This window comes from Pteronotus mesoamericanus, unplaced genomic scaffold (genome assembly GCF_021234165.1).
Source record: "Pteronotus mesoamericanus isolate MK-2021 breed Mesoamerican mustached bat unplaced genomic scaffold, CSHL_Meso_final contig_221, whole genome shotgun sequence".
Lineage (NCBI taxonomy): Eukaryota > Metazoa > Chordata > Mammalia > Chiroptera > Mormoopidae > Pteronotus > Pteronotus mesoamericanus.
In genome coordinates this window covers 19584593-19604187 of record NW_026555092.1, presented here as the reverse complement: position 1 = coordinate 19604187, position 19595 = coordinate 19584593, and the positions used below count along the sequence as shown (strand labels likewise).

Here is a 19595-nt window from a genome sequence, read left to right as displayed (position 1 = left end):
ATATCAGCATGCATTTTTAAAAAATATATATATCATACCCTTTTTTAAATTTTATTTACTGATTTTAGAGAGAGGGAGGAAGTGGGGAGGAGACTTCAATTTGTTGTTCCACTTATTGATGCATTGATTGGTCGACTCTTTTGTGTCCCGACCGGAGAATCGAACCCACAACCTTCGCAGGTCAGGACAGTCCTCTAACCAACTGAGCTACCTAGCCAGGGCCTCAGCATGCATTTTAAAAGAAAAATTTATCAAAATTGGTGAATTTTTGTGCAGCCATTTGAGTAGTAAAGATGGAAGGAAATACACCACAATTTCAGCATATTTTGCTTTATTATTTCAAGAAAAGTAAAAAGGTAACTAAAATAGAAAAAAAAGATGTGTGTAGTGTATGGAGAAGGTGCTGTTACTGATTGAACGTGTCAAAAGTGGTTTGCACAGTTTCTTGGTACTATTGACATTTTGCCAAATGATTCTTTGCTGTGGGGCTGTCTTATGCATTGGAAGATGCTTAGCAACACTCCTGGCACTTACCCACTAGAAGCCAAAAGCAGGAAATAGCCAATGTAGTCAAAATACCCAACTCAATAAAGTTACTGGTGATGATAAAAAATACGTTTTTATTTTATGGAAAAGAACAAATGGACTTTTTGGCCACCCCAAGATTTAGCATTGTGTTGGAGATATTAGCAAATACAATAAAGCAAGAAAGATAAAATGCATCCAAATTAAAAGAAAGAAAGAAAACTTATAGATGACATGATTGTTTACATATAAAAAATCCTAAGGACTTGTCCTGGCTGGTGTGGCTCAGTGGATTGAGTGCCAGCCTGCAAACTGAAGGGTCACCAGATCAGTTCCTGGTCAGGGCACATGCCTGGATTATGGGCCAGGCCCCCAGTTTGGGGGTATGTGAGAGGCAACTAATCATTACGTCTCTCACACATTAGTGTTTCCCTCCCTCTCTTTTCCCCTCTTCCCCTCTCTCTAAATAAATAAAATCTTTTTAAGAAAATAAATAATAAAAATAGGTGAATAAAATCTTGAGAGAGAGAAGATGGAGAGATAGAGATACATCGGTGTACAAGAGATAGAGCAATTGGTTGTCTCTCACATGCCCCGGACTAAGAACCGAACTTGGCTTTGGGTTCTCAGGCTGGCACTCAGTCTACTGATCCACACCAGCCAGGGCACAACTCTGTAAAGAATTAAAAGGTTTTAGGATTCAAGTTCCATTAAAAAAAAGTTTTATTTTTAAATACTAGCAAGAAGCAGTTAGGGTATGGAGTTTTGTAAAATGCCTTTTATAAACTCAAAAACAAATTTTTTAAACTGCTTAGGAATTTTTTTTTTTTTAAGATTTTATTTATTTTTAGAAAGAGGGGAAGGGAGGGAGAGAGGGAGGGAGAGAAGCATCAATGTGTGGTTGCCTCTCTCGTCCCCTACTGAGGACCAGAACTGCAACCCAAGCATATGTCCTGACTGGAAATCAAACTGGCGACCGTTTGGTTCACAGGCCGGCGCTCAGTCCTCTGAGCCACACCAACCAGGGCTGCTTTGGAATAAATTTAACAAAAAATACAAAAGACATTTATACTGAACCAAAGAATACTGCCATAAGAAGAAGATCTGAAATAAAAGAGTCATGGCTGGTGTGGCTCAGTGGATTGAGTGGCAGTCTGCAAACTAAAAGGTTGTTGGTTCATTCCCCAGTTGGGGACATGCAAGGGGCAACCGATCCATGTTTCTCTTACATATTGATGTTTCTCTCACTCTTTCTTTCTCCTCTCTCTAAAAATAAATAAAATAAAAGGAGAGAAGGTACTATTTTGAATGGAAGTCTTAGATTGGAAAACAATATGCGTAATGTCAAGCAGCATGCTTTCTTACAGAAGTTGACAAAGTTGTTCTGAGATTTATATTGAAATTAAAAGACCTAGAATATGGAAAGTAATCTTTAAAAAGAACATAATTGGCCCTGGCTAGTTGGAGGACTTTATACTGTTTCACCTAAAGACTTTCTTAGTATAAAGCTATAATAATCAAAAATAATGGCGTGCTATCATAAAGGCAAACTGATTGTAGAGCAGAATAGATAACCCAGAACTAAATCTATATTTTTTTGGTCATTTGATTTTCAGCAGAGTTAATAAAGCAGACTAATGTGTTTTTAACAAATGGTGCTGGATCAAATACATATATACATACACACACACCATTTATTGCCGTGTATAATGCACACTTTTTTGCACAAATTTTTTTTTTAAGATTTTATTTACTTACTTTTGGAGAGAGGAGAATGGAGGGAGAGAGAAACATTAATGTGTGAGAGAAACATTTATCAGTTGCCTCTCACATGCCACCAATTGGGAACCTGGCCCACAACATAGGCATGTGCCCTGACTAGGAATTGAACCAGCAATGTTTTGGTTCACAGGTCAGTGCTCAATCCACTGGGCCACATCAGCCAGGGCTTCTGCCCAGATTTTTGAGGGGAAAATAAGGATGTGCACTATACATGGGTAGGGCTGATTCCCATATATGATGTGAATTATACATGAGAATTAACACTAAAACATGGGTACTCATTATACATGGCAAAATACGGTATATGAGGCCTGTCCAGGAAATGTCCAGCCATTATTAATATAATGAGAATGGTTTACACAACATTTATGTGACCTGGCAGCCAAGGAAAGTAGACTGTAATGCACCTGAGTGAACAACAATGACTTCACTGCACTAGTTGGTGGGGGCAGTTGACGCTGCTGAGGGAGCATGTGTACTGTGTGGCCTTCACATTCAAAATGACTGAGCAAGTAGAGCAGTGAATCTTAATCCAATTTTGCATTAAGCGTGAACATTCCTCTTGGAAACTATTTGGATGATTCAGAAGGCTTTCGGGGACAATGGAATGAATGCAGCACAAGTAAAAGTGTGGCACAAATGCTTCAAAGATGGTCTAGAATCTTTTGAAAGTGATCCATGTTCTGGAAGGCCTGCAATAAGCAGAACACCTGAGCATGATAAACATGTATGGGCTGCAATCAGCAAAGATGGGCAACTGACAATTTGAGAACTAGAAGCTGATTTAGGAATTCCAAAAACTGCTGTGTTGGAGATTTTGACACACGATCTTGGCATGAAAAGCATCATGGCAAAATTCATTATGCAGCTTCTGCTACTAGAGCAGAAGAAACATTGAGTGGCAGTGGCAGTGGCTAATGACTTGATTCAAACCTCTACCAATGAACCAGATTTCCTCAAGAAGGTCATAACCAGAGAGGGATTGTGGGTCTGTGGCTGTGATCTGGAAGTTAAGGTCCTGTGGTCCCAATGGAAGTCGCCTGGTTCTCCACGCCCAAAGAAGCCACTGCAGAGTTACAGCCAGGTCAAGACCATGTTAACTGTTTTTGTTTGTTTTTTAATTTTTTTTTAAAGATTTTGTTTGTTTATTTTTAGAGGGGAAGGGAGGGAGGAAGAGAGAAGGATCAGTGTGTGGTTGCTTCTTGTGTGCCTCCTACTGGGGACCTGGCCCCACAACCCAGGCATATGCCCTGACTCGGAATCGAACCAGCAACCCTTTAGTTTGCAGGCTGGCACTCAATCCACTGAGCCACGCCACCCAGGGCTGGAAGTTTCTTACAAAAGTAAACGTAAGCTTACCCTGTGGCCCATTAGTTCCCATTATAGGTATTTACTCAAGAAATGAAAGTAGATGTGTTTTTATTACAATTTTATTCATAATAGCCCCAAATTGGCAATAACTTAAGTGTCTATCAGCATAAAAATGGGAAAGTTGTGGTGTAATTATGTAATGTACTATTTATTCAGTAATAAAAAGGAATGGCTGATATAATAAACATTATGAATCTCAGTTGAAGCCTATAGTGAAGGGTACATACTGTATAATTACATTCATTTGACATTCTAGAACAGGCAAATAATCTTGTAGGAAAGAAAATCAGAACAAATATTGCCTGTGTGGAGTGGGGATCAACTGGGTAAATGTATGAGAAAATTTGCTGGAAGAGAAAAAATTTCTACAAAAGAACTAGCCTATGTTCTTTAAAAAATGTTATGGTCATGAGAAGAAAAAGTTCCAGATTAAAGAGAACAACTAAAGGCAACATATAAACCTAGATTAAATACTGGATAGGGAGAAAAACAAAGTTTTTAAAACTGTATTGCCAGAAAAGACATCCGTGTTAGGGTTCTTAAGGGTTGTCAATTAGATAATAGTGTTTATTATTGTTAGCTTGCTTTTTTTTTTTTTTTTAAGTTTCAGTGTTTAGGGTTTTTTCTCCCCCTTATCCAAGGATATGTTTATTGATTTGAGAGAGAGAGGAAAAAGTAGAGAAACATCAAGCACTTGCTTCCCATAGGTGCAGACTTGAAGCTTTTTACCGGCTGAGCCACCTGGCCAGGGCTATTGTTAACTTTTTGATTTTTAAATTATACTGTGATTATGTAAGATAATGTTCTTTTAAGGAAATACATAGCAAAGTATTTGAGGGTGAATGACATCAAGTCCTTCAGCTTGCAAGTGGTGCAGAAAAAATGTAAAATGTTGGCATGACTGGTGAAAGCAAAGAGCCGGTTGCCAACTCTGCTTTTGTGTGTAAAAGCGGGGCTTCAAGGTAGTAATTAGATGGAGCATATTGATGAGTACTGTATGCAACAGCTTGAAGAGTTTGTTGGGGAAAGCTTGATCTAAGTTACCAAGGAGGGTTTGGAGCTACCTGAGGATGAAGAGGAGAAGAAGAAAATGGAGGAGAGCCAGGCCAAGTTGTAAGAACCTTTGCAAACTCATGAAGGAAATCTTGGATAAGGAGATTAAGGTGACAGTCTCCTGTAGGCTTATATCTTTGCCATGTGGCATTGTGATTAGTACCTATGGCTAAACAGCTAACATGGAGCATATGAAAGTTCAGGCTCTTTGGGACAACTCTCCATTGGGCACTGGGAGATCGACCTTGACCACCCCATCATGGATACTCTGCAGCAGAAGGCAGATGCAGATAAGAATGACAAGGCTGTCAAGGACTTTGCAGTGCTGCTGTTATTGCACCTCTCTCTCCTAGCTTCTCACTTGGGGATCCCCAGACCAACTCCAGTCTCATCTACTGCCTAGCCTAATCAATCTAGGTTTTGGCATTGATAAAGTGACACAGAACCCAGTGCTGCTGTTCCTGATGAGATTCCCCCCATTGAGGATGAGGAGGATGCATCTCTACTGGAAGTAGATGAGGAGTTTCTACCTGCAGACCTTGTGCCCTATGTATAGTGTCTCCATGGCTCCCCCAGCAGCCCTGAGTGACCCCAACTCACCTGGTTTCCTCTACTAAAGAATATATAAATAGCAGATAAAAGGAGCAGCCACTTAACCCTAGGGCTAAGATGAGCACCCAAACCCTGGCTGGTATGGCTCAGTGGATTGAGTGCTGGCCTGCAAACTGAAGGGTCACCAGATCAGTTCCCATTCACAGCATATGCCTGGGTTGTGGGCCAGGTGCAGGAGGCAGCCAGTCGCTATTTCTCATCACACATCAGTGTTTATCTCCCTCTTTCTCCCCTTCTCTAAGAATAAATTTTACACACACACACACACACACCTCCCACCCCCCTTCCCCACCCCCCCAAGGAAGATCCCCCATTCCTCCATCACCACCCCAGAACTGAGATCCAGACCTTGTTGGAAAGGGCTTAGCTATGTACTGAATATCATGATGATGCTGCTAATCTCCAGTTTCCCGTACCTGCAGCCTTCAAAATCATCTGAATAGTTTCCACAGAGGAATGTTCAAGCTTAATGCAAAATTTGATGCAGATTTTTGCTCTACTTGCTCATTTTGAATGTGACAACCACACGGTACACATGTTCTCCCAGCAGCGTCTATGCCCTCACTGACTCGTACAGTGAAGTCGTCGTCGTTCAAGCTTGCATATCGTAGTCCACTCTCTTTGGCTACTAGGTTACATCAGTGTCATGCAAACTTTCTTGTTACATTAAAAATTGCTGGACTTTTTCCAGAGAGACCATGTGTGTGCATGCGCATGCACACACATTTCTTTCCAGGTCCAGGCTCTGTCCACTGAAAAGATCTAAAAATAATGACTGATCCTGTAGCAATGAGCATCCCTGATGCCCCAGTTGTGGTCTTGAAATACCATTTCTGGACAAAATATTTATTATAAGGTAAGCTTAGAAAATTTGGCATACTAAGTAGCAAAGAAGGAATTACCAAAAACTACTAGGGTTGTTACAAAAGGATTCAGAAGCCAAATTAAAGAGGTGCCCACTGGGATATTTCATCTATCAATTAAGGATAATTCCTTCAAGGGTTTGAATCACAACTATGATTAAATCTGTGAGTTCACAGTGATACTTCATCTTAGATAAAACAAGCATGCATTTATCTTTTTCTTGTGAATTGTACCACTGAGTCACCAAATAAAGGAAGTTCCTTTTTATGGAAGTATAACAACTACTTCCATAAAAAAGGAGGAGTGATAAAATTAGAAGATCATTGTTTTGCAGTTTGTAGTAAGTTAATAGCTTTAGACTGTGTGCATCAGTTCCTAACACCATCACATAAAGAGGCACAATCAGACATATGTGCCTCCTAAATGAAAAGCACCCAGCAAGAAGTTGCCATGCCAGAATTAAAAGGTGGGCCCTGGCCAAGGAGCTCAGTTGGTTAAAGCATCATCACACTATGCCATGGTTGCGGATTCAGTCTCTGGTTGGGGCACATATAAGAATCAACCAATGAATGCATAAATAAATGATAATCTGTAGCTTAAGAGAGGTGATTTTTGGAGACAAAACTATAGTTTTGAGGGATACACAAGAGAGGTGATTACTGTAAGAGGAATTTTTTTAAGTCAGGTTTATAAAATGTTTTACAAGAACTTTTTAATTTTTTTAATGTAAAAAAAATTTTTTATTTTTAGAGAGGGGAAGGGATGGGAGAAAGAGGGAAACATCAATGTATGGTTGCCTCTCATGCGCCCCCTACTGGGAACCTGACCCACAACCCAGGCATGTGGCCTGTCTGGGACTTGAACCAGTGACCCTTTGTTTCATAGGCTGGCACTCAATACACCAGCCAGGGCTCCACAAACATTTTAGTTTTCTGTATTTGTGTTACAATTTTAAATTTTTAAAAATCAGTGGAAAGAGAACAAAGCTATCACATAAATAGGAGCAATATTTCTGAAAACCCTAGATAGAATGTGACTACGAACGTGGTATCTGACAGTAGAGCAAATGTGTAATGGCCACCATAATGAGAAAGATATCAACTGAAACAGAGCAGGCAATGCCATAGAATATAACAATTTATTATATTTTACTTAGTGATTTGCTTAGTAGGAGATTGGGTTGAAGTAGAACAGAAGACCCAGCAATTCTATATAGATCAGTCCCTACTACAGGCTCCTGTTACTGTACTTTTTTTATAGAATAACTTGGGGAACAAGACAAAGGGACAAAAATGCAGTAACACCAGGAACTGTACCTCCTGGTGGTCTTATAATAGATGAGTGTTTATAACTGATACCAGCACCAGTTTGGTGTTTATCTCAGTTGTCATGCCATTTTATTAATAACAAAAACGTTTATGGATTCATTTTAAGGAACACAGATAATCGTCAGTTGGAAGGCTTTGATATGCTTGCTAAGGACAGTGAGGTTGATCAAAGTCCACAGCATGAAACTTTAAAAATCAAATGAAATCCATGACATAATGATGGAGTTGGTTTTGTTCACATCTACATCTATAAACTTGGCCTATTAAAATAAGAAAACAATTCTTACCCATGGGGGACTCCTGTATAATCCTGCTTGGACCCCACCCTGGGAGATGTTGATTCAGAAGCTCTGTAGTGCAGTCTGGTCATCATTCTGTTTGTTAAATGTTCTGTGGTCAGTTGTGCTGAAAAGCCATTTCTTACTCTACTACCAGATTTTAAAGTTTGATTTTGAATGCTAGTGTCATTCTCACATTTCCTGTACAATTTGTTATTAAGTTCAGTCAATTGTTCTTAACATTTCTCCATTCTTTTCCTCATATCTTAAGATTCCACTTACTTCTGTTGCCCTCATTACTCTCCCAGACTATGGAATTGGTCTCCTAATGATCTCCTAAGTGATATTTAAACCCCTCAAATACATCCCTCAAGCTGCCACCAGATTATTGTAAACTAATGATTGGATAATGGTTAACTCTGTTTATGAACAATGGATCCTCATTACCTAAAGAATAAAAATCAGTCTCCACAAAATATTCCACAATCTGGCTCTTGCCTACTTTGTCAGATGTCTCTTTCACCACAGAAGGGTTTTCCTCTTTCCTTAGCACTAATCATGTTGAAGTATTTTGCAGATCACTGAGTATTCTATTCTACTTTTCCTGCTTTCCTGCCTTGGTGGTCATTGAGCATTTTGTTCTTGGAATTGCCCATGTTCCAGCTTTGGGATTTGTCTTCAAGGGCTGTTAGTCATCTCCTCTAATAAAATCTTTTCGAAGTAGCACTTCTCTTTCAAGTAGAATTGACTATTCTTAGTCCTCCTCCTCCTCTAATGTGAATGTTTTTCATGGCCCCTATAACCTTTAATTGTACTTACTTGTCTACAAGTTTATCTTTGTAGTGAAACTGACCCTTTGGAGACAAGGGCTCTTTTGAATTGGCTTAAGTGCCTTTGTATTTCTAGCATGTCCCTGGCACATGGTTTGCTTCTGTCCAGAAGCAGTCTTAGAAAGGCAATAAATACTACATATTTCGCTGATAGACTGTCCTCCTTAAATCTGAGAAAAGTGATCCACATTCTTATTCATTCAGCTTTCCGTGCCTCATTTGGCATATATGTCCTATAGAAAGAGAATAACTTGCACATTTAGTCTATTTCTTTTTTTATTTTTTAATCCTCTTTTTAAAGGAAGCCCAAGGAGAGTCTAAAATAAACATAAGACCTGTTGATTTTTGCATTCAACATCTTTTATCTGTTTGTTAATTCTGATGACAGCATTAAGTAAGTGCTGCTGATATAATTATTTGATAGGTTCTATGGTGCTGGCTACTTAGCAAAAAGTGGAAAAATGCTTAGCTTTTTGTATCAACCATTAATATCCCTTTTTTCCTAGCCCTCTTTGAATCCAGAAGCTGGCAGACAGACTCAGCCATACAGACCTATTGGGACCCCTTCTGGAGTGTGGGGTAGGTAGATTTTGCCATTTTAAAGGCACAACTTTAAATTTTTCGTAGCAGAGAGAGGAACAAAAAAATCTCTGTCTCTCTTTTTGTTGTCTCTCTCTCGTTTCTTATCTCATCCATTTGCACATGGTAACTAACACCTATTAACTCTTACTCAGCCCCCAAAATACCATTGAAATGTATATGGTAGTGGAGTCAGAATACAGACAATTGAGAGCTTGTATAGTCCTGAACTTGGAAGCAGATTTTAAGCAAAGGGAGAATAGTAAAAAGCTTATAAGAAGTAATTTTTAATTAACATTGCAAATTTGCATATAACAATTGATGTGTTATTGTTGTCTCCTAAATACTTGATAGGCATATATAACAATGTATTCTAAGCAGTTAATTCTCCCATATTGCTATTCTTCTAAAGTGTTAATTTGAAAGGCTGTATAATACCACATTCTGTAGTCCATTTTGTTTAGCCAGGTTCCAATTTGCTGAGTTTTTTGTGTTTTTTGTTTTGTTTCAGCAATTATAAATGATGTTTATTATATAGGGCAAGGAAAAAATATATAAATTGTGTGTGTGTGTGTGTGTGTGTGTGTGTGTACATATATATGTGTATATATGTATGTATGTATGTATGTATAACCTTATAAAAAACAGACAAATCAGTATATTTAAAACCAACCTAATCTGTGGTTTTTGAGATCTTTGGCATTTACAAATTGGACTCTCCTAGTCCCTGTGTTAGACATGTTTAATAGCCAGGCACCTTATTGGAAAGGCTTTATCTAAATACTGGGTTTGGATCTTGAGTTTTAGAATTAAGCATGGTAGCTGTACCATTTCCCCTTTGTTGATGATACATAGCTTTGATCTAGTTTGCCTTGACGGAAGGTCCCATGGCGGTTTCCCCAGTTTCCTCATCTCTATTCCCATGCTGACAGGAGCTGCCACCCTTGGATATATTACTGTTTGGTCTGTGCCTGAGTGATACACCACATGCTAGACATGTTATGCCCCTGAAAGACTGCTAACATCTTTAGGCTTTCTGGTTGATTTATGAATTTAGAATCAAGTGCTTAATATACTAACATTTTTTCTATGGTTTCCAAGTAGTGTCACTTCTGAGAGTATCTGTTAAGTGTCAGTTCTTTGTTGAAAGTGAGGCCTCCATATAAAATCTGTGCTTTCTGTTAACCAGTAATTTTGACATTCTTTTGTTTCTCCATGGTTGTATTTCACAGAAAACCCACCTGGTGCCAAGCAAACCTCCAAAATGCTAGTCATCAAAAAAGTTTCCAAAGAAGATCCTGCTGCTGCTTTCTCTGCTGCATTCACCTCACCCGGATCTCACCATGCAAATGGGAACAAATTGTCAAACATTGTTCCAAGCGTCTATAAGAACCTGGTTCCTAAGCCTGCACCACCTCCTTCCAAGGTATGATTTGGAATCTTTGTCACAACCTTATACAGCAAAGGTTTGGGAATAAATCAGGAAAATAGTAAATTTATTTTTTTGTTGTTGTTGTTGAATCATTGACCATATATTCAGAACTTGTTAAATGTTTTCATTGTACTCTGCACACTCTCTACTGCTGCCAGCTGGATTTTTAGTAGACCTCTCATTCATTAACTTCATCTCATAGACCTGCTGGTATTTCCATTAATAGCACTGACATCCATCTAATCATTTAGCTGAATATCTTGACTGCTTCTTTCCTCTTTCTCCGTATTCATTCCCCTGTACCAAAAAATTATAAAGTCCCTATTAGTTACTCCTTCTACAATGTCCTGTGCTTTTGTCATCCCACCTTTACTATTGTTGTGTATACTTCTATTCCCTAAATCTTTCACAGAACTGCCAGAATGATCATCCTTGAACATGTCATGTCCTTTCCTAAATCCCTTCTGTGGTTCTAAACCATCTATTTAGCAGTGGTTGGTAAACTTTGCTGTAAAGGATCAGATAATAAGTATTTTAGGCTTTGCTGGTCACATACGATAATATGGTCTTTGGTCCATGGGTCATACCTTGCCATCCTATGATCTGAGAATACAGTGTCCAAACTCCTTAGTATTGATGTGTGTAATTCTTGATAGCCTAAGCTCAGTACATCTTTTACATTTTACTCCCCCTTCTTTCTCTTACCTAGGAAATCATTCTTCAAGTTCACATCATCCCCTCTGAATCCTTTTCTATCACGTACATCTACAGATCCAATTAATCCTCATATATCTGATTAAATACCACTCTGTCTCTTATGACAGTCTCTATAACACCTTATTGGCTTCATTTTTATTTCTTCACTTAGTTGTAATCTTAAAGGCAGGTTTCAGATCTTTTTTCATATCTGTATCCCTAATACCTTCACAGAAGCACGTAATAATTGCTTGAATGAATTCCAGCATCTGTAAGGAAACAAACAATTAGAATTTACTGTGGTTAAGCACAGTGTTCTGTGCTAATGAGCAGTGCAAAGAAGTATAGCATTGGTCATAACTTTCCATGAGCTGAAAGTCTAATGATTTGACAAGATAACTATGATATAAAAGTTCATGTGATTTTGTATGAATTAAAATGACAGGTCCTAATAACAAATTGTAAACAGGTTTAGAATAACTAAATTAAATGTTTACAAAGTTCAGACTGTAACTGTCAAGGAAAATTTTACTGAAAAACTGTAATTTCACTGAACTTTGAAGGATGGTTCACATTTGGATAGGCAGAAGAGTCTGTAAGAGTAATGTAAATTATAAGAGAAAAGATGGTTATATAAAAGTTCCAAAACTGGAAAACACTAGGGATATTTGAGGACTAACGAATGAACCATTTTAATTACTCCTGGTAGCACTGGACAAATATCAGGACTGAGGGTCATTATCCTACTGATAATGAAGCTTTCAGGATAAATAAGATCTCTAAGAGGAAAGAAGGAGTAAAGAATGGGAAGATAAGACTTGGGAGGAATATTTAATATTTCATAAAAGAAAAATAAGATAGTCGTGAGAACTGAGAAATTGCAATTCAGACATAGAAAAATTACTGTACTATCAAAGAAATCTGGATGGGTAAGTTTAAGATAGCAGCCAAGGTTGTCAACACTTGTCGATTGCTGATGACAGGTTGAGGAAAATACCTGAAAAATATTTTGACCTTAGGAATTTGAAAGTTTTTAGTAATCATTGAGTTGAGGTTTTGGGAAAGAAGTGTAGGGCTGAAAGAAGATTTCAGGGGATTCTGGAATTGTGTGGGTTGAAGTGGAGATAGTGGCACCTTTGAAACATCACAGTAAAAGGAAATAGAATATAGGTAGTGTCGAGGTGAAGTGAAAGGATGAAGAAAATCTTTGGGAAGAAGCCCCTGGAGACAACCTGAAATACACTTGGAAGAGGTGATTAAAGGATTATCATCCAGGAAGAAATAATGGGAAGAAAACTGAAAAGTGGAATTACTTTTGACAAGGGTTTAGGGTACTTGTTGCTCTGATGTAGAAGGGGAAAAACATGAATTCACAATGTAGCATAGAAATTAACATCAGGGCTTTGGAATAGACAGATTCCACTTGTACCTCCTTGATGATAGGACCTTGGACAAGTTCTAAGTTTCCATTTCATCATCTGTAGACTAAAGGTAATAGTACCTATCTTAAAAGGGTATTTTGAGGAATAATGAGAAAATTTTATGAAGTACCTAAAATTAGAATATGGTAAGTGCTAATAAATGGTAGCTGTTACTGTTAACATGGCCGCACCTTATGTTTGTTCCATTCCTTAAGAGTTTTATAGTTTTCCTAAGTGTTACTTCATTTGAAATGTCTACAAGTTTTCTGTTAGATAACAAAAGAATATAAAAATGAGTAAGACAATTTCATATCCTCAAGGTTCTCAAAAATCTTTAGCGGGGTGAAGAAGTGGCAAGGATAAAAATCATGATGCAGAGCTTATTAAGATCAGTTTAGCCCTGTTGTGTAGGACTAAAGTGAGGGTAGATTGAAAATTGGAAAACTGATGTAAAGGCTGCTGCTGTTGTCCTTGTGAAACGTAATGAAGCATGAACATGGATGATAAAAGTAAGCAAAGAGCCCTGACTGGTGTACTTCAGTGGGTTGGGCATAGTCCTGCAAACTGAAAGCTCGCCGGTTCAATTTCCAGTCAGGACACTTGCCTGGGTTGTGGGCCAGGTCCCTGGTTGGGGGCATGCGTGCAAGAGTCAGCCAATGTTTCTCTCACAACACTGGTATTTCTCTCTCTCTCTCTCTCTCTCCCTCCCTCCCTTCTCCCTTTTCTACAAATAAGTAAATAAAATCTTTTTTTAAAAAAAGAAAAGGTAGGCAAGGAAGGGATGTGGTGATAGCACATAAAGGGAAACCCATTAGAGGAAGAAAACAGGAGCCCTGACTGGTGTGGCTGTTGTTTGGGCATCATCCTGCAAAGCAAAAGGGTTGATGCCTGGTCTGTAGGTTCTGTCCCGCTTGCAACACTTGCAGGAGGCAACCGATGGATGTTTCTCTTGTATCGGTGTTTCTCTCCCTCTTTTCTTCCCTCCCTTTCCCTCTCTCTAGAAAGGAATAAATAAAATCTTTTTAAAAGAAAAGAAGCAAGACACTGAATATTCTTCCCTGAGAAACTGGAATAATTATGGGACCGTATCACTGGAGTTAGAGAAATGAGAAAAATCGGTTTCAGGAAAAAGATGAAAGTAGTTCTGGGTACCTTGAATGTGAGATGTTAGAGGAAAGAAGAGGTGAGATGACTAGAATGACTAGTAGGCAGATGTGGAGTTATCCGTTCATTTTCTCTAGGTGTTCAACAAACAATTACTAAACACTGACTAGCTATGTACTAAAATCTGTGGGTCACTAGAGGCACAAAATAATCTCAAAGAGTTCACTGTCTAGTAAAAAGACAGTAACTGTGCTCCTCTGCTTGGAGAGGGTCATATTTGAACTGGGTTTTGAAGTAGCAAAAGAAACAACTGCCATTTGTTGATATCTTACAGTATTCCAAGATATTAACTAGGCCTTTTACATACATTATAACATTTGCTCCTAATTCTAACATGTAGAAAATTATGTAATGAGGTTATATAGCTAACGGAGCCTGGACTCTTAAAACTAGGTTTGTCTGACCTCAAATCACAGCTCTTTCCACTGCCCAGAATGCCTCCCACTGTGAAGGATAAAAAGGAGAAAGTTGAGAGTTCAGTTTTTATAGTCAGACTTTATACCACTCTGGACTGATTTTGAGCAAGTTACTTAATTTTCTTAAACGTACATTCTTAAAAACAAATTTGGAAGTAGGGAATATAAGGGAACTAAAAGGTAATGTAAAAAAAATACAGTGTACCATGGCTGATATGGCTCAGTACATTAACCACTGGCCTACAAACTGAAAAGTTGCTGGTTCAGTTCCCAGTCAGGACATATGCCTGGGTTGCAGGCCAGATCCCCAGCTGAGAGCATGCAAGAGGCAGTCAGTCAGTGTTTCTCTTCCTCTCTCTCCCTTCCACTCTCTCTAAAAATAAATAAGTAAAATCTTCAAAAAATAAATATAATAATGAGTTTTAAAAAGAAAATAATTGTAATCTGTCACATAACTGTGGTAAAAGAATGAATGAAGTTTAAAGTTTTAATAGTATTTGCAGTATAGTACTAACACCTCCTAAGTAGTAATAGTCAGTAAATGATCATTTAAAAATAGGAATTTATTAGGGAGTAAGTAAGTGGGACATTCTAGGCAGAAGAACTATTAAAAAGTCAAAGCATGCTATGTTTGGGAAAAGGCACCTGATTAAATGTGGCTGGTAGTTGGGAAGTGGTGGTAGGAAGTAAGACTAAAGCCAAATCATAGGGGTCTTTATAGAAGTGCAGGATACATCTTAGGGGTAGAGATACAAGTTACATACTATCAATATGATTTTAATAATAATTACAAGTTACCAAATAGCTAATTTTCCTGATGAAGTTCGCCTAGGAATAGATTACAACAGAAGAACAATGAGGCTAGACCCCTAGAGAATGCAGTGCAACATCAAGGAATGGAGAAGGGAGAGAGGAACAGAGAAGTGAAGATGAACGATCGTCTCTCATTCTCCAAAAACAGACTTTTAAGAACTGGCCTTTGAATATAATATATAGAACAAGATTTATTGAAAGAGCTGGTTTATTAAAATGCGGGTAGAGGTAAGTGTCCCAGGGAATTAAATAGTGACTAATAATGAAGTGAAAAACAGTGGATACTGACTTAGGGTGAAAAAATTAAATAAAAGGAGGATAGTATAAGGGAAAATAAATCTGTTTGGTTCCCCCTGCCCCCACAACTTAAATAAAATAGATTAGCATGTTTGTAATAAAAAAGTGAAGCACTTAAAAGAAGGAGGTTAAAGATACAAGGGAGCCGTGGCTAGTGTGGCTCAGTGGATTGAGTGCCAGCCTGCAAACTAAAAGGTTACCAGTTCGATTCCCAGTTAGGATACATGCTTGGGTTGTGGGCCAGGTGTTCAGTTGGGGGCACGTGAGTCACAACTGATCAATACCTCTTACACATTGATGTTTCTGTCTCCTTCTCCCTCCCTTCCCCTTTCTCTAAAAAACAAACCTAAAAAAAAAGATACAAGGGAGAAAAAAATTGATAAATTCTTAAAGGAAAGAAAACAAACAGATGCAGAGTGGTAGAAGAAAGAAGCCGCCAAAGGAACTTCATGTGTGAAGAAAGGAATTGGGGGGAGTTTGGATTCAGTGGTTTCTGTTTTCAGTCCAGTAGGAAAAGGCACATTGTCGTTTGAGTTAGAAAATATTGGGGTTGATTTGGAGTTTGGAGGAAAAGAGAGCACATTTTTAAAGATTTTATTTATTTATTTTTAGAGAGGGTAAGGGAGGGAGAAAGAGATGGAAAGAAACATCAATGTGAAGCTGCCTCTCGCACCCTCCACTGGGGACCTTGCCCACAACCCAGGCATGTGCCCCAGACTGGGAATCAAGCCGGCGACCCTTTGGTTCGCAGGCCGGCACTCAGCCCAGTAAGCCACACCAGGCAGGGCAAGAGCACATTTTTAAAAGAAAACAATGGTCAATATATGGTTCATTTTAGTGTATTTCTCCATCTAATTTACCTAATAAAAAGGTGTGGTTCATAATGGTTTTCTCTAGCAGCATAGTGTTTGAGTTGCTGAACATTAAGGTCAAGTTGGAACAAAGTTGGGCAGAGATGTAGATATCCTATTGCATGTAACACTGTTTGTTAAAACTTCTGTACTACTATGACAAAAACACAGGTGTCTCTGCACCCTGCAGATAATTTAGCCTGACCTAAGCAGCCATCTTGAGTTTTCAGCAAGAAAAATAATTAATCTTTTTATCTGTCTCTTTTATCTAATCTTCTTGCATGTCCTTTTTGTGCAAAAAAATATATCACATACTGGTTGAATAACCTTGGACAAAGTGCATAACTTTCTTATTGTTATTCTCTGTAAAAAGTCAATATCATAATTTACCTGATTGAGTTAAGAATTAAACAGTATGACAGACATCTTGTACATGGTAAATAATCAGTTTATTCCCTTTCTGAAGCTTAGAATATCCTCTCGAATACCAAGAAAGAATTCTTTCCATTCAGACCCTTCCTTTGCCATAAAGGTCTTTGTTTTAATTGTTTCATTCTAGAAAAAGATGTTTTTCACTTACTTCAGCCTCACTTCATTGACATGCTTTGTCCTCCCAGTTCCCGGACAGGGTGATTGACTTTATACCCCAGCTGTGCTGCCATCATAGTTGGGGCCAGGCAGGGCTGAGCAAAAGAAGGGCCTCTGGACTAAACAGGATTGTCCCACCATTTACATTGCCTGCCATGGGCTGGAACTGCCCTTCTGCCACTGAAGTTCCTGGAAAACAGCACTTAACAGCACACCATAAAAGAAAATATTTTGAGGTCATAAATTTGGAAAATACTGTATATTATATCTGCTTCTCAAATCACATGTACAGTTAAATGCTTTGAGAAATGACCCAGTAAAGGAACCTATTGAACTTGACTCACCCGAGCATCTTCCAGGCTTATTGAACTAGAGTTCTCTGTTTAAGACATACCTATTAATATTCTGTGGGTCTTTGATTTCCATCTCCCTTTTTATTTCAAGTGCCTAAGAGGTTGCATACTTCCCAAACATGTTGAAACAGGTAAGCTCTAGGCACTCATGTTTTGAGGTAACATTACACTCTTTGCCTTATGATCTTACAGGCTTAGCTTCTGTCTGCATGTTTGTTTTGACTGATTTGTTCTTTCTTCCCATGTAGCCCAGTGCATGGAAAGCTAACAGAATGGAGCACAAATCGGGATCCCTTTCCTCTAGCCGGGAGTCTGCTTTTACCAGTCCAATTTCTGTTACCAAACCAGTAGTACTGGCTGGGAGCGCAATTTTAAGCTCTCCCAAAGAGGTGAGTGAGGATAAAGGCCTTTTCTAAAGTTGCCATTTCCCATTCACTTTTACTGAGATATATAATGTGACATGTATATCTCTAATTCTACTTCCTTTGTGGCTATACTTAACTCAAAGTTATTTATTTACTGATGATTCCCATTAGCATGTAAAGATGGGCACTAGGTAGGTGGGGTAGTTGTTCTGTGGTAGACCAGGGTCAGCCTGTGTTAGACTGACATTATGCTGATGTCTATAGAAAAATCAAAGAGGTGCTATGTAAGCCATTAAGCCTTAACTGTTTAAAAAAAAAAACACACAAACCTGAAGTCTGTTTAAATGAAAAGGATAGTTTTTTGGGTTTTGTTTTGTTTTTGCTAAAAGATGGAATGATAAAAGAGGCTACCAGATTCTAGAAATTAGTACCATGTACACGTGACCCAGAGAATCCCAGTTCTCGCTGCTACTGTCAGGAACAACTTATATGTGATATTTGCAGAGTCCCTCCAGCACCACTCCTCCAATTGAGATCAGCTCGTCTCGTCTGACCAAGTTGACCCGCCGAACTACCGACAGGAAAAGCGAGTTCCTAAAGACTCTGAAGGATGACCGGAATGGAGACTTCTCAGAGAACAGAGACTGTGACAAGCTGGAGGATGTAAGAGATAAGATTTTTCTGGGGCAACATAGGTGTTTTGCTGTTATCTATGTGCGCCGCCCCCCCTTATTAGGAGAAAGATGTGGCAAGTTTTTTAATGTACAGAGAAGTGTCGAGGAGTAACAATCTGTGGTAGAGTGAGTTTAATCCTTTGTTCAACAGATTGCAAATTAGGATTTGTTTTAATGATAGTTGCCTTGGGACTTGGTGTTTTTAAACACAGCGACACTGCTTAAGTCTTGAATTGGTCGGTTCTGTAAGAACTTGGTAAATTATAGAAGCTTTTGTCAGGAATATATTTTATTGCTATATAAGAACATAAGTGTCTAGTCGTCTCTGCCACAGCTGACAAAATCTGTAGATCGTGGCCAGTTGGTATCCTTTGGAAATCTTAGCAAGGTGAGCAAGTCCTCATTTTTAAATGGGGAAGTCCTGTGGGCTGCAGTTGTCTTCCTGAAAGCATTTCCCTGGGTTCTGTAGATTGCATCTCTTGCCACAAAGGATTGTTAAACCAAGTGTGTTCTTTTCCTTATTGCAGTTGGAGGAAAACAGCACACCTGAACCAAAGGAAAATGGAGAAGAAGGCTGTCATCAGAATGGTCTTCCTCTCCCTGTAGAGGAGGAAGGGGAGGTCCTCTCACAGTCTCTTGAAGCAGAGCATAGGTACGTGAGTACCAGATCACAGGGCGTGCTGTGTGTGGCCTGCAAGGAACTGGACAGTACTTAGGGCAGCACCGCCGATCGAGCCCAGCGTACAGAAAGAAGTCCCACACTCACCCTAACCTGTTCTCCTGGTGTGCCTCAGGTTGGCCTGTTTCTCGGCGGGCATTCCTTTACAGACTCAGCCAGCCTTTTCACTCTTCTTTATGTGGAATTTAGTTTCAGACTCAGTTCATGGCTCCAGTTGATATGGGGAGAGGGGGACCTGTTTCTAGGGACTGTTGTACTCTCCTCTTGGACCCTTCTGGCCCAACTGAACAATTTCACATAAGACCCCTTGAAGGGGCCTTGGTTGGAAGTCATGAGACCCCCATGTCTGGAGCTTATTCTTTAAATGAGGGCCTTGAACACAGAGCAGCCAGCTATCTGGGCAGCTGATGGCACAGGAGGCCCACCAAATACGATAGTGCCTTCCTGAAAGGAGGCTCCTGTCCAGAGGAACTTTAGGGGTCACAAGGTTATAAAGGAGACCATAATGCCATGAAATTTAAAGAGAACTTCAGTACACGTGGAAATACGCTAATTTGCTCACGAGAGAAAAGTGAGATTTATTCATCTGTTTTGTGTATGGGACAGAGGGGGGTCCTTGCAGTT

The 19595-nt window shown here is 39.0% G+C and overlaps 1 protein-coding gene across 4 annotated transcripts in view; it reads left to right on the top strand.

Annotated features, from left to right (window-relative positions):
* Positions 1-19595, top strand: part of GPBP1L1 (GC-rich promoter binding protein 1 like 1) — a 51878-nt gene that overhangs the window by 29260 nt on the left and 3023 nt on the right. For all 4 annotated transcript variants that reach the window (XM_054572146.1, XM_054572145.1, XM_054572144.1 and 1 more), the window contains exons 6-10: positions 9150-9222; positions 10455-10648; positions 17502-17642; positions 18123-18281; positions 18820-18944. In XM_054572146.1, the coding sequence (XP_054428121.1) occupies positions 9150-9222; positions 10455-10648; positions 17502-17642; positions 18123-18281; positions 18820-18944 (692 nt within the window). The remainder of the gene's footprint in view (positions 1-9149; positions 9223-10454; positions 10649-17501; positions 17643-18122; positions 18282-18819; positions 18945-19595) is intronic.